Source organism: Trachurus trachurus (assembly GCF_905171665.1).
Source record: "Trachurus trachurus genome assembly, chromosome: 1".
Taxonomy (NCBI): domain Eukaryota; kingdom Metazoa; phylum Chordata; class Actinopteri; order Carangiformes; family Carangidae; genus Trachurus; species Trachurus trachurus.
Window position 1 is genome coordinate 24,006,884 of NC_139891.1, and position 15,519 is coordinate 24,022,402.

Consider the following 15,519-nt stretch of genomic DNA (forward strand, 5'->3'; position numbering starts at 1 on the left):
AACATAACAACTCTGCCTCGCTTATTGATTTTCTTAAAGTTCCATCTATACTTAACAGTGTAGATTTAAGGTGAGTTTACACAGCCAACTGACAGAGTTGGTTCTGTGTAACTGTGTCATTCGCATTGCATTTGTGACTATGCATTGATTAGCACACACACATGCAAATAGGTGTGGGTGTCTTTGTTTCAAGTCGTACTAGTGTATTTAAAATGATAGTTTGGGTTATTTCATGTGAGGTTGTGTGAGCCTGTTATGTGTATTATAAATGTGTGTTACCTACAGTAGATCCAGATCATCCGGCACAGTGCATGGGGCCTGCAGAAAAAAAAAAGTTGAAATGTATGCTTCATTTTCAGCGGATTAGGGATTATCTTCCCGTCAAAACAACCGTATTACGCCACAGCCGCGGGTCAGCTGAGTGAATCAGGAGGCTTGTGCGTAGGAATACGGCAGTTCAGCTCTTTGAGAAAAAAAAATGTAGTGCCAAAGGAAAGTGCTGTTTTCACAGGAAGATAACACGCTGAAAATATTGTACATGAAGTGCACATTTCACTGGATATTGGATTGTTTCTGTGGGTGTTCTTTCTTTAAAGTGTCTAAAACACATTATTTTTCTGCGGCCCCCGTGCGCAGCAGCACATGGCTCCGCTAGTTGGCCGGTCTTCCCTGCTTCCTCTCGTAACAGGTAGCACGTTGATCTGAATCTACAACAGTTCACACACTGAATGTGCATGACTATCACATACAACCCCTGGTCAAATAACCCGAACTATCCCTTTAATGTGACTCTAAAGATTACTGATGTATTAACAACACCATAAATATAAACAAATGTTTCCTCAGATTTAAACTTTCCCAGATGGTTGACTTTCTTTCCTTCTTTCTTTCTTTCTTTCTTTCTTTCTTTCTTTCTTTCTTTCTTTCTTTCTTTCTTTCTTTCTTTCTTTCTTTCTTTCTTTCTTTCTTTCTTTCAATCACATAAAATATTGTTCTGTTTTTAAAAGTTACTCATTATAAATCCAAGTGACAGACGAGAACTCTGCTGGACTTGTAGCTAGGAAACTATTTACTCGGTTAGGTTAGGTGACATCTTGACTGTGACCTTATAACTCCTCACTGACAACTCCTCCGTGCATCTGTTGACTTTTCAGGTGCGCTCAAAATTTTAAATTGGCTCATTTTGTAGACAAATCAGGAATCCAGGGAGGATTTTTTTTTTTTTTTTTGAAAAGGCATGTCACTAAAGTGTTCGATGTACTGACACATCTGTCAAACTAAAACAGTGTCTTGAAGGCTCCATTTTGCAGCTGCCGGTGAAATTCAAGAAAAAGTTGGGACCATAAACAAACTGCAGATTTACAGTGGAGATGAAGAAAAAAAAAGAAAAAGTCACAGTGTAGTTTGGTGTGGCTGTATAATTGCTGTATCCTCTGCTCTCTTCACTCTGACACATGCACATATACACACTGTGGATGCTGTGTCCTCTGTCTGTCTCACCCCCCTGCTCTCACCCCCCTCACCCTCACCTCCCTCTGGTGCTGTTCCCCTGGTGACGCTGTGTCCTCTCCTGCAGTGACCCCGTCGCGGGAGCCGGGCTGGCTGGAGGGGGAGCTGGAGGGGAAGAGGGGCCTCATCCCTGAAAACTATGTAGAGATGCTGTAGCCTCACATGGAAATATTTATGGACAGGTTTTCACCTTCACTTGGGAAAAAGTCTGCAGAGATGCACGTGTCTCAACTCCGAAACTCACAAAAGAGCCTCGTTTATCCAAAACATAAACAAACAAACCCAGAAGTCTAACAGGTGAAACAGGTGATGTATGTTATTATCAGTGATGGAGTTCATGTTAAGAAAATATCAGTATATGCATTTTGGCTGATGAGTAGAATTTGTGATGCATGTACAAGCGTGTTTCTTTGTTTGACGTCACTTTGGTTGAGTATTCATGCAAATGTCAGCGTTGTAATTCCAAAAAAGAAAAAAAAAATGGCTTTGCACTTAACAATGTTGCTGCTGTGAACAAAGACGCTGTAGCCTCCAAACCTCGGAGTAACTTTGTAGCAGCAGCAGCAGCAGCAGGGGCAGTGAGAGAGAGCGGGCGTCTCTCTGTGCAAGACCTCGCTCTCTCTTCTGCCCCCGCCCCCCACATCCCGTTTTATACATGGTATCCATGAGCTGCCAAGTCAAAGAATGATCCTCAGAAACTACTTAAGGTGGAATGTGAGCGCTCGCATCACCGCGGCTTTTCACCTCCATCCACGACGATGCACGCAAACCAGTTTTTCAGCTGGTAACAGATAAGCCATAACTACAGTTCGTGCCTTAACCACTGGGACACCCGCTAAATGTACGTATGAGACTGAATTGGAGTGTTACTGCTTTCACGTATAAGATATTACATGTTTATGCCGTTTTAAGATTATTTAGATATTTCAAAAATGAGGCACATTTGCGACTGTAATTTTTGTTTTTATTTAATTGGCACAGTGATTTAATGGATTTTAAACACACTTTTTGTTCTCGGTGCACTCCTTTACAGTGAAACGCCTCTTTGATGCCCAGTGAACCTTCTTGTGTTAAACACTAGCATCATACAGATTCAACAGGTGAAATATCTACAGATGCTGATGAAACCAAGTCTTTTTCTTGTCATTTTATGTGTTTTGTTTGTTTTTAAAACTTTATTTTTTTGTTTAACGTTGCTCAGTTCCCTCTGAGCAGAGAAATGAGACACTCCCACCAAGTTGAAATTTAAGTTTTTAATTTTATCATTATTTTGTCTTCAACCTCAGTGGAACAAGTGATTTAGAAGTTTTATTATCAGTATCCAGTCACTGTATATAGCCTGAAAGAGTTATGACTACCAAGTATATTACACAAATCTCTGTTAAGTGATGGACAGGTTTTACCGATTTTTCTTTTTTAGGTCGTATTGATGTCACATTATCTTTCATCCCTCAGCTGTTCAACAAGACACTTGTTTTTTGTTTTGTTCTGTTTTTTTCTGAGAGATTCGGTTCTGCAGATTCTTCGTGTTTTCTGTCGCAGTTTCAATAATTTAAAGACCTTTGATTTTTGATGTTTGTCAAGGGCCTTGACTTCCTTCATTTTTATACCTTTGGGTATCCTTTTGATCAATGTTAAACAAATAAAGATTTTTTTTCTTTATTGCATTGTGTGTTCCTGCCATGAAATAAATGTGATAAATGATAAGCTAAACTTGAAGAAATTTCATGTGATTTCAACAAATACATTATTAGACTGTAAGAAATGTGTTTTCCAAAATAAGACAGATGTATTGAGATTATACAGTACAAAAACTTAAGAAAAGCTCTGAAAACCATTTTTTTCTGTTGAATAAGTGATAAGACTGAAAGAATTGACCTTAGAACTTAGAGATTGGAAAAAGCCTGTAGCATTTATTTTAATACTTTCTTATTCCTTTTTTTGAAGTGATGAAGTTTGGTCGTGGTACTGTAAATTTGTTAAACATAAAAACCTCAAGAATCTTTCTTTATTTCTTACATTTCAAACATGCAATATTCTGCCTCATCTTCATCTGACATAGCCATCAGTGTAGGAGTTGGCCATGCCTTCCAAATTAAGACTGACATACAGTATGTTAGATTTTCAAAATAAAAGTAAAAAAAAAAAAAAAAAAAAAAGCCAAAATTACAATATTACTTTTCTGTATGAAGTGTAGTGAAAGTCACATGTTTCTTCTTCTTATTAATAATAATACTCAAATCTAAAGATATTGGAAAACATATACAGTCCAGTAGTGAAGTAGTTGTTTACTGTCCACTGCTGGTCTAGGTTTTGATGACTTCTCCATCATGTCAGTGAGAAGGCCCACCGTTTCCCACAGAGTCTAAGAATAAAGTTACTGATGAAACAAGGACTCATTCTGCAGCCGGTGCAGCTACACTGAGCCATGTAGTGTAATGTAATCCTTCCTCTTTATATTGACCTGCACCGGCCTGTCTGACTAAAAGCTACTTCCAAAATAACTTTCCAAAAGGGGATTAAAAATAGATGGTAATCTTTCACAGAGGAAAACATGCACTAATCCACCTCCACCTCCCTGATCCATTAACATCTCTGCTTCACGCATGTTAATTCTTAGACTACATCTGTGTAATTAATACATCAAATGGCCTCTAGACCCAGTGCTTCGGCCCTCAGTTACATAATAACCATCACTCCACTGCCACGCTCATACCTGCAGACAGTAATTGGGCTGACGCACTGTTAAAAAAGTAAACACACTGTAAAAAATAAAATAAAGGTAGAAGCTGTGGTTTCAGTGCAACACATATGTCCAGTAGGTCCCTGAAGCGGCCGCAGACGTGGTGATTACATAATGAAATGAGGCAGAGCTAATGAGATGGGCAAAAATATTCCCCCACTGTCACTCCCACTACCCACCCCCGGGGCGCTTCATCATAACCCCCCCACACACACTCTGCCAAAATCCTGCTGAATCATAGAGACATCCAGCCGGCCTGCCTCTCACTCTGCTTTGGACTGTCTGTCAGGGAGTGAGCCATGTTGCTCTGTCTGCCTCCCTTCTTCCTCTGCCCACCTGTCTGTCTCTCAGCATTATTTAAAACTCCTCTCCTCTCTCCTCACCTCCCCTCTTTTTTTCCCTCGTCCTCCTCTTCTCCATGTCAGCAAGTGCTCCAGTTCTTTTCTGCTGCCCTGATATTAATTTGTTTATGAAATCAGTTAAGCTCTTTGCATTTATCTTTCCCTCCTAAGCCCGTGAAAGTGACACAGTGAACAGCTGTAATCTGGGCGGGTCAGACTCATATTTTGAGGCCTTAATATCACTTGAGATTGAGGTTGCATTACCTGCGGCTCTTCCTGCGTCCCTGCATGCATTATGCATCAGTGTATATCAGACTGGCATGATGTACACATCAGTGTCACTGTGTCGATTCAGACGAGATGTAGGTGTGTTTGAATAAAAAAAAAAATCCAGATGGATGTTTTCGTTTTCTCATTTCCACCCAAATCCTGGCGGCGTGCCAGCTGTCCTCTACCTCTCATGACGCAGTGTCCTTCAGCCTCAAAACATAGTCCCACACCGTGACTCAGCTTAGATCAATGCCCTTCAGCAAGTTTTAACCGTGAGATACTGACACAATTAAGTGGCACACATCCGTGCGAAAACGTGCTCCACAGCAGGTGGAGGTTACACTAACTTAATACTTTCCTGTGGCTCCTTCAGAGCTTCTGAAATATAACCATAATAAGACTTGATCTATTATTGGGGCTGAAAACTGAGTGGGAAAAGTGAATTTCAAACATAAAGGAGAGAGTGTGGAGGGAGGGAAGGGAAAAGGGAGAAAAAAAAACCGCTCAGCTCAGAAAGTGGGCCACAGAAGCCGCCATGTGCGCGGGCGCAGCCGTGAAATCAGCCTGATCCAATAGATTCTGTTTATCTGGCACGACTACAAGTGAAAGCAATTGGAAATCTGGGGGAGATTTGGAGAGGGCTGTGGATTCAGAGAGAGAGAGAGAGGGAGAGAGAAAAAAAATGAGCAAAAAAGTAATACTGTCTGCTCTACAGTCTGGCAAAGCAGGCGTGTTTTCAGATCAGCCTTTAACAAGGTTAATGGTGATTTTTCTCCACAGGCACCGTTTTACTGTAAAAGTCTCATCCTTGCATGTTTTATCGCTGCCATTTTCACTCTCTTCACTTTCTATTTCTCTTTGTGCTCTTCACCCCCCCCCCACCCCCACCCCCCTCTCTCCCTGTGACTGCTGTACCTGCTGCTGCTCCACATCGTCTCTGCTTCTCCATGCTAACTCTGTGTTTTTTGGCTCATTATACTCCCCAGCCACCATATGCAGCTGTTTTGAATTCATCCAGATCAAACACCACCATTTTTTTTTTTTTTTAGGGGGGCACCTTTCACCACCAGCTTCTGTCTCATATGGTTGAATTTTCATCTCACACATACAGCCCCGTATACACACACACACACACACACACGAACAGAGTACATCATGTCAAATTATTAATTTAACAGTTTTATTAGAATCTTGCAATAGTTTTGCAAACACAAGTATGGCAATATCTGCATCAAGATATACAGTAGTAACTGTTTCAAAGATGTTTTATTGGTTTATGTTGGAGGGTGTCTCTACTGTATGTTTGCTGTATAGTTGCTGAGAAATATTGTACAAAGCATCTGAGTAGAAAGTCATTTTTGGAATTGGAAAAAAAAAAAGCATTTTGAATATATTTATATATTTATAAGAAATGCACTGCCATGGCTGTGGAGATATGGCTTTGTCTGTTTACACCCGATTCATCGCTGTGAACAGAAAATGGCGATGACGTGACTCCACATACAGTGACGCGATAGTGAACTGTGAAAACAGCAGTTAGACACATTCTGAGTCATTCATGCCTAAAAAGGAGAGTTAATTTACAAGGAGACAGCTCCGAAGGTAACACCGCCGCCTCCAGTAAGGGTTTTTATTTATGGTCTGCAGTAGGTGGTGACTGATGACCATTAAATAAGCCGTTCATTTATCATCCTCCTTTAAAGGGTCAGGTCAACATTTTGGGAAATGTGCTCAGCAGTGTTCACTTTTTGCCAGGAGGGAAAGTTGATACCACTCTCATGTAAGTCAACGCCAAGGATTCAGATTATCAGCAGCTAAAAAAAAGAAAAGTTATAATAATCAGGGTGACCAGATATCTGAAATGAAATCCTGGGACATTTCCAGTACAGTGGCCAATATGTATTTAAATTATCCACTCTTTTTAGCTATGAAATTTAAAAAAGAAAAGAAAGGGGAGGCACAGTCCCAGTTTCATGGATTTTGATCATAGTAACTGTTACACAGTGTTAAATTACAGTTAAGGCCAACATGACTCCCTAACCCTTTGAAGCAGTCGTGGAGTCTTCCACTGCATCAATAACTGTATTTACATTCCTTTAGCTTGTGAAGATCCACAGATCGACTTCTTCACTTCAGTATTTTCAAGTTCCAGCTGGGAGGCTTTGGGTCTGTTTGGTTGAACTAACCCTACATACATTATCTCCACCAGAGACCAGAGCAACAGCAAAAAAAATAAATAGAAATCTGATTGGATATCTCTATTTTGATCGTTTTAGCTTGTTTCTAGAAGAACAGGGACGTTTCTGGGCAAACCTACAATGATCAAAAATGAGGACACTTAATTGCTGTACAGTGTGTAAGTCGTGCTAGTACTGTAGCAGCTAATGTAGCCTTCAGTAGACTGAAGAGGTTGTGGAGGCTTATACTCTAACTCTATGCCCCCAGACATAGTCTTCCTCACCAAATACAACCTCAGCTCCCAGACGTTTCCTTCTGTTCCCAGTCTCTATAATAAACAGTCACCAGGGTGTAGCTTCATATTTAGGCTAGCGCACAAACATGAGAGTGTATCGATCATGTAAAGCTTAGCAAGAAATAAAAAGGTGTAGCCTATTTCCCAAAATATTGCACCATTCCTTTAAATAGCTAAAACAATCAAATAACCAACAGTCAAAGCCTTGACCTCTGGAGGGCACAGGGTCGTACAGCAGCTTGATAACATAGTAAACGTTGTTATCAAGGATCCACTGTGTGCAGATGGTAATGCTTTTTAAAAAGATTTTTTTAACATTACCATTCTTTGGGACAGTTTTTCGTTGTTTTGGCAGTTAGTAAAAATGGTGCAGTTTAACAATTAGTCAAATTTGAATTTGCTTACCTTACAGGTCTGTCAGTCTCTACAGCCACTGTTTCATTTCATTTTGCGTGTGCACGCACTTTGTAAAAGAATTTTCTTTCATGTATCCCAGATTCAATAGTTTGTGACTTCTTGATTTTATTGTGGTGCTCATCAACAAATACCGTCATGGGTTAGGAAATCATTTCAACAGCAACAACTCATCACTTACATCTTGTTACAAAATAAGAAATACTTTTTGATTATTATTATTTTTTTCATTTATTTATTTTTATTTATTTTTAATTTTTTTTACTCTCTCTAACATTCAGGTAGTAAGTTCCATAAGTCTCTCACAATGTATAATACATTCATTTCTCTATTTGGCCCTTTCTGCCACCAACCCTTACTGTAAATTCTTCTCTGTGATCCACACACAGAACATGGCGAGTGGGAAAGACATATTTTTCCAATACTCCAACAATATGGTTAAAGTAGAAATGTTTTATACTATACTCAACATAAGGACTTGCTGTATTATTTACAATATATACTGTAAAATTGTAAATCAGGTGAGATAAAAAGGCACAAGTTTCCCTTTTTTAAATACAATGTAAACATCTCATCAAAAAGCATGCATTAACATTTCATTTTACAAAAAGGATATCATTTTTAGACAAAGTACTTAAATATTGTTTTCCAGCAAAATATAATTCTCTCAAAAATACTTTCCCATTCATCCTATGAACCTTTTGACAGTTTTTTTTAATTCCTTAAAAAGGACAAAAAGGGGGCAAAATAAAGAAACCGTGAGAGATTAGCTTAAGGGTCCTTCACAACTTGAACACAACAATGCACAACAAAGACAGATTGTAAAATGAGGCCCTTCTGATTAGAGAATGTATGAAAACTATTGAGGTGGAGAGTGATATTATTAGTGTCTTTAGGCCCAGCCAAGTCCTTTCCTCCCCTAATATCCTAAAAAAGAATGGTTATGGCCTGAAAAGTATCTTAAGTTTTGAATCGAGAGCTGCTGAGTGGTCAATCCACAGAATTCATTTTAAAATATTAATCCAGGATGAGTTGTAATACCTTGTCCTTCTCCTCCAACATACAGTACACAGATCCCCGCCCCCTTTTCCGCACCTCCTCCCTCACCTGATAATTTTCATACAGTCCCTAATATGACAGTTGTGGTTCTGGCACCTCCATCTTTTTTGCGCACCAATCTCCACAGAGTTACCACCACAGAAGAGACCTCATGGTGTAGCACAGTGCCACAAAATACAATACACAACCACCCTGCTGTGCTAATGATGTCATGTTGTCTAACTTTAGGCTGGTTGACCATGCAGAAAGTCTTTTCCTGCATCATCACAGTTGCTTATCAGAACAGACAATTCCTGCTAGCTGCACTAATGCCTCATTTCACATTGTATCTCCTCTGTGCAAATCTAAATGTGGAAATAGGATATGGCTAATCCTATAACATAAATGCATAATACCCACGCTGAAAGAGCAGATCAACTATGCACATGCTTGCCAGGAAAAAAAAAACACACACTTGCACAAACACACACACACACACACACACATTCACGCACAAACTTAAGCCATACTCGCTCCATACTCCCATGTAAATACACGCTCACAGGGCACAAAAAAAGGAAAAAATCACACGCCCCCACTGTTTTTCTTCCCCAGCGGCTCTATCGCTTTTCAGTAGCATCATAGTAGTGTTCCACAACCACCCAGAAACCAGTGGGGTGTGAGACTAGTTAATGGTCCAGATGACTGGGCCGACCATGAATAGTAGCACTTGGCCCAAAAGATAAAGAGGAAGGAAATGAACTAAATTAGGAAAGGTGATTATACCAACAGTTCTTCATCAAGCATTCATCGACACGTACTTCAAAACATCTTCTGTACAACAGCTGAATAGAATGTGTTTAAGAAGTTGTTAATACCTGTACACGTTTGCCTGGTTTTGATACATTAGCCATTTGCTGTAAGCACTGCAGAGTAATGCTCCATTTTGTTATTATACCGACTTTACAGAGTATGTGTGTTTTAACTGTGTGTCCATATAGTGTATTGTATGGACTGTTTACAAGTTACTGTACACGTTATGTTTTGCCTGGCATTGTAGAAATGAAGCACCTTAATGTAAAATGACTGGCTTGTCAAAAACTAAACCTTTGCAACACACTTTTATAAAATGCTTTTTTATTATTTCTGGGAAGAGTAGATAAGTGTTGATTCACAAAGGGCTGGTTTCGCTTCATTGTGAGTAAAAACAGACATTCGGACAGCTGCTCTGGAGATAACACAAATGACAGCAATTACTATGGATGCACCTCAGTCAAATCCATTTACCATCATTGCCTGATGTTTTCCATCCCGCAGCACTTCTGACCATTTTTGCACAAAAAAGGTAAAATCTGCTCATCAATATTGTCCTAATTCTACACCACAATGCCTAAAAATAGTGACTTTATGACATGGGAGCTTCACGTGCAAGCTTTCTTTTACACAAGAGAGACATTTTTATTTCATAACAGATTTCGCTTTGGACTTTTTGCATATTAGTTTTGATTGTTTGACTACATATTTGAATTAAAAACTCAGTATGTGAATGTTAATGATGGCTGTTATGACACCGATTGAGATTCAAACTTGGACTTGTTAGATTGAATGTAATTATCCAGCTTATGATAACGCTTGTATAGCCCTTGGAATATATTCAAATAGACCTTTCACCTTACAGTCTATAATTTCTGTGCCTCCTCATAATGTTCTTTGCCCTGTAGTCTTGCAGTATGTTGCTACACTGCAAAGCTAAAACTAAGTATTGGCATATATATATACTGTATATATATCTTTTTTCATAGTGCTATTATTTGTGAAAGACTGCATAAGCCACAGTTAATATTTGCAAAAACCTTTTCTCTAGATTTGTAAGGGAATCTGATTTTAGTGCATGTGGAGTGCATCTGTGCGTTTGTGTGAAGGCATGTGGACAGCATGTGTATCAATTTCCCTCTATGTGTGTGAGTGTTTCTGTGTGTGTGTGTGTGTGTGTGCCTGCGTGCTTTGTGAATGTATCTAGCGCATCCTAAGAAATGTATGGCTTTATCTCCATAGAAAATACTGTTATCGTCTTTGGGGCAAGGGAGGGGCACAGAGGAGGGGCAGGTGGGTAGGTGGGTGGTTGGGTGGGGGCGGGGTACTTCGGGATGCTTTGTCACATTTGTCACAAGTGCTTCTCAGTGTGTCACCGCTGGCTCCACGACTATTCACAGCTCTGACCTGCTCGTGGTGACGGCAGGGTCAAATCCTTCTCCCCCCTTTTTTTTCTACTTCTGCCACCACGTCACTCAACTTTCCGAGACGAGGATGCTGGCGTTCTGGGCAATAGGGTGCAGGCCAACACTGCTCAGGCCCTTCCTTGCACATTTTCTCTTTCCTTGAACCTTTTTCCTTTCTCCTCTTCCAGTTCTTAATGCTGCTGCTGCCGCCACTGCTGCTGCTGCTGCTGCTGCTTCTGTCCCATCTGTTTACAGAGTCACTTCTTGTGGAAGTAGATTGTGTGGGTGAGGCCTGACTCCACCTTTGGTATCTGGTCACTTATGATCTCCACTAACATTTCAGGGAACTCCACCTTCAGGGCTTGGGACTCGCGAAAAGTGTAGAAACAAAAGTCCAACAGGTTCCCAACCAGCTGGAAAACACACAAAATATAATAAGAAACACATGGTAGTTGTGATTTTTATTACTTACTATATTAAGCATCAGAGTATATATACATATATTACTCTAGGATATTCACAAGTACTCTCTGTTGGGGCACTGGGCCCTCTTCATTTCCTATCAGTTCACCACTAGGGGGCACCACTGATTTTTTACTGGGCAAATCTCTTGTACAGAAGGGTCGTCCGTTAAGCACTAACCCACTATCTCAGTCATTAAGGTCACTGAGTCCTGGGTGTTTATCTTGGTGACCTGTCACCTGCTGAGTCTCACGTCTTGGGGGTTTGCTCACATTGTCATTTTGCCATATTCCAGTTGACCCATACATTATAACAGAGCAGTGATTTAGCACATTTGCCACAGTGACCACTGTGTACTGTGATCCAATAAACTCCGAACTGGCATCGACCCCCTTCTGTTCCATTCACCAATACAGCCTAGTCACCGCCTCTTCCAAAATAACCTCCCCCTCAGGGAGGGAATTGGATACAGTAATCCTTATTCCAAGCCGCAGCACCATTGAACCGCTAAGTAAATGCATTATCCAAATCCACTATGCTGCCATTTTACTCAAAACATTTCCAGTGATATTAGAGCTCCAAAGTGCCACTGGACGCCTTGGTCCGTGTGTGAAGGCATGGCGTACCGAGAGGCTGCCAAGGGAAGCCTGTGCTGTACTGTAGGCGATTGGCACATGGGAGCTAGACAGGGCAAGGGTACTTACATCATGCATGGCATCCAGTAGCTTGGTGAGCTGGAAGAAGCGCTGCCAGGTTTGGCCAGAGTTGTTTGTAGCTTTTCCCACTGATCGCCGGAGCTCCTTAATGTAATTAACCCTCATCTCCTCGAACGCTGCTTGGTTCTTCAGACCCTCTTTTGGAACTGGGGAAACAGACAAAACAGCGCTGCTATCAGACCAGACGAGAGGACAATAACACTGATTGTTTATTTGCTGGTTGTGACTGAAACTTGCCTTAGTGGCATCACTGTCAGGGATTTGTATTAAAAAAAGTCTGCAGTTTCGTTCAGGTGTGTTGCAAATCACATGTTGCTGTTAAACATTTGTTGAAGTATTTAGATGAACAGATCGCTCTTCAGTGCCTTGAGGACTGTAATTCATCATAATGGACATTTAATTGGCAGTGGGTTTGAGTGGTATGAGCATTTACAGTAAACCTGGAGACATACATCTTCTTCTTGATGTATTGTTTATATAGAGATCACTTTATCACTTAAATGTCTATCAGCCCACAGGTACTCTCATCTTATAGTATTTATGGACAGTTAAATTAAAATTAACAAAATTAAAAGTATTCATAACAACAACAAAAAAACAACAACATTAAAAAAAAAGGTTTACGCCTGTGTTTTTTCTTGTATGTATGTCCCAAACTTTCTGAGGTTGCCATGACCTTAAATGTAATCAGTTCACCCTTGAGTCCAAATGAACATTTGTTCAACATTTTAGGGGATTCCCTTAAAGACCTTTCACAACACCAAAGTCACGTTTGGTGAGGTCACCTGACTTTGTCCTTCAGCTAACAAATTCTCACCAGTTCATCCTGGTTTCCAGGTGAACATTTTTTAAATCTAATTTGAAGGAATGGAAGAAAGGAAGGCATTGCTGAGATATAACGTTCACAAAAACACTGCTTTTTGAGATCTCCACACCTTTGACCTTTGACCCCCTAGAATATATGGTAGGTTTTAACAAACATTTGACAGATGCACATTAAACATGATTTGCAGTTAATGGTCTAAGCCACGCACACCCACCAGCGTGTTCCTTTAATGCAGAAATGTGTAATTAGAGGTGCTCAGTGAATTACACACCCACTCCCACACAGTTTCCTTTTTTTGGACTTTTTTTTTTTTTTACCATGTTGACGACCTAGGCCTATTAAGCAACTCATTACAACCACTTTCACCATTTCAAATGGTAATTAGTTTCCATGTGTAGCCACTGATTCATGGAAGATATACTGGAGGGCCTTGATTAAAAGTTATCTCAGCAATAATGACAGTAAACTAGAGAACAACAGAGCTTATATGTGTTAAAGAGTTTAAAGACACCTCATTCATCAAGAAGTTTGCTCAGTGACCAGAGCTGTGAAATGGCGACAACCCCTCATTCACATTACAATGATTTGGATGCATCAGCGCACTTGAAGTAAAAAAAAAAAAAGGCAGCGTAATGGGAGGGGAGGTCAAAGAGATGTGAAGGATGGGATACAGTAACGGTAATCATGAGGATGCATCAGAAAACGTCTACAGTATCTCTTTCCCTCGCTCTTTCTCCTTCGCTGTGCAGGAGAACAAAGTCACAGATGTGGACGTCTGCCAATTTAAACAGCTCTGACATGGCTCAGCCGCCAGATTAAGAAACACCTCGCCTCTAAAAGACTGCACCTCAGACACACTTTCACTTGTCCTTCAGCCCAGACTTCAGATATGACAATAACCATCCATCCGTTGCTGATTCTTTTTCATTATCAGTGAAATCTGTTGACAGTTTTTTCTGTCCAACAGCCTGAAACCTCAATGTTTCCAGTTTATATTCACATAATACAAATAAAAGCAGTAATGCTCTCATTTGAGGGGCCGTGAGAAGATAATATTTATGATTTCTGGTTCAGAAAATGACAAACGATTGAACAGTTATTTGAAAAATGTTTTCTAATGATCGGCTAATCAGTTAATGAGCTAATGGTCACATCTCTAATGTGGAACGTCACAAGACTTGGTGTGAAGAACACAGTATCACATTCTGTCTGAAAAAAAAAAATAGCTTGCAGTCACTCATGTTTCATCAGAGAGGCCAAAGAAGCTCTCGATCACATGCAGCAGCTTCAGTGAGAACTCATAGCTTCCTCTGCCTTCACAGCACGGTTAAACATATTGAGAAGAGGCGATGGCATTTACGTCCTATAAGTTTTTATAGTAGTTTTAAAACCTTACAAAAATACACTTTGCAGCAGAATGTGAAATTCTGACCCCTAATGATTTCAACAACTTGCCTTTAAAAATGTAATTATGCACTTTCTTCTGTGCTTTGGATTAGCCACGCTGCCCAAGATAGACTTCAACCACGTGCAGCAACAGCAGCTAAAAAACAGCAACTGACAGGACCTGTTTGAGTCGTGCAGAACAAATAGCTGTAAGCAAAAGCCAACTTGGTGTCTGTTAGTACTGTTTTGAAAATAGAGCATTATAGGTCAATAATTCTGAGAATGTGTGTTTGTGTTTCATTATTTCTTTCTGTCTTTAACTGGCGTCATCGGAGTTTGATGCACAAACACCTTCGGGCGTGACATACGTGAAGCCGAGGAAAGCAGATACGAAAACAGATTGAAGCCCCGGTGCAGAGGCCACGAGGTCTTTGCTTTATTTCATGGCTGACATGATGAGAATGTGCTAAAACCCCGGCCCCCGTTTGGACCTTTTGTTTTTCTCCCACTGACCCACATATGCCCTGATTAGAAACTGACCTGGCATTTAGGGGCGTTACCATGACCGGCCCTGAAATAGGCCATTTATACCACCATAATTGGTGTCAAACAGATTTTTGCTGCAGGTATGGAGCATTTTTAACTAGGCCATATTTTTTTATGTGTAGTGCAGCTGCATTATTATGTGTATACAGTAACAAGGTCTGGGAAAGCTCCTTTTTTTTCCTAATGCACATGAAATAATAATAAAATAAACATAACTCAGGCAGCTAGGAGATTCCATTAGCATATGTATTGTTAAAGAACATGTAGCTTCCTGCTCTGGGCCGCTGGTGCATACCTGACTGACAGGGTGGCTCTCAGATTTGATTTAACACCTGATACTGGTGATTAGGATTCAAGCAAATCTTTAAGGTGCTGTCAAACAGGAAGTTTTACATGTGACCCAAGAGGACTGAATGGAAGGACAACTATAACAGCACAGTGCAAGGCATTTATTAGGCTTTATGCTTAAATTAAAAGGCATCACACGATATACTGTAGCAGATCCCTCTGATAAACACACAGCACCACAGAGGCTCAAAGGAAACAGAACAAATGAAGGCGATAGTCTAGCAGTGG

At 40.3% G+C, this 15,519-nt stretch overlaps 2 protein-coding genes across 4 annotated transcripts in view; one reads left to right on the plus strand and one right to left on the minus strand.

The window, feature by feature from the left end:
- arhgap10 (Rho GTPase activating protein 10) overlaps window positions 1-3,355 on the plus strand; it is a 50,127-nt gene extending 46,772 nt beyond the window's left edge. The window contains exon 22 of one of the 2 annotated variants that reach the window (XM_083978920.1): window positions 1,577-3,355. In XM_083978920.1, coding sequence (XP_083835046.1) covers window positions 1,577-1,665 — 89 coding nt within the window. In that variant the 3' untranslated portion in view covers window positions 1,666-3,355. The remainder of the gene's footprint in view (window positions 1-1,576) is intronic. The other variant, XM_083978921.1, reaches the window with a different exon arrangement.
- A 2,782-nt stretch (window positions 3,356-6,137) lies between these two features.
- Window positions 6,138-15,519, minus strand: part of nr3c2 (nuclear receptor subfamily 3, group C, member 2) — an 80,189-nt gene continuing 70,807 nt past the window's right edge. For both annotated transcript variants that reach the window (XM_083972130.1, XM_083972131.1), the window contains exons 8-9: window positions 12,174-12,331; window positions 6,138-11,420 (exon numbers count right to left, since the gene is read on the minus strand). In XM_083972130.1, the coding sequence (XP_083828256.1) occupies window positions 11,265-11,420; window positions 12,174-12,331 (314 nt within the window). In that variant the 3' untranslated portion in view covers window positions 6,138-11,264. The remainder of the gene's footprint in view (window positions 11,421-12,173; window positions 12,332-15,519) is intronic.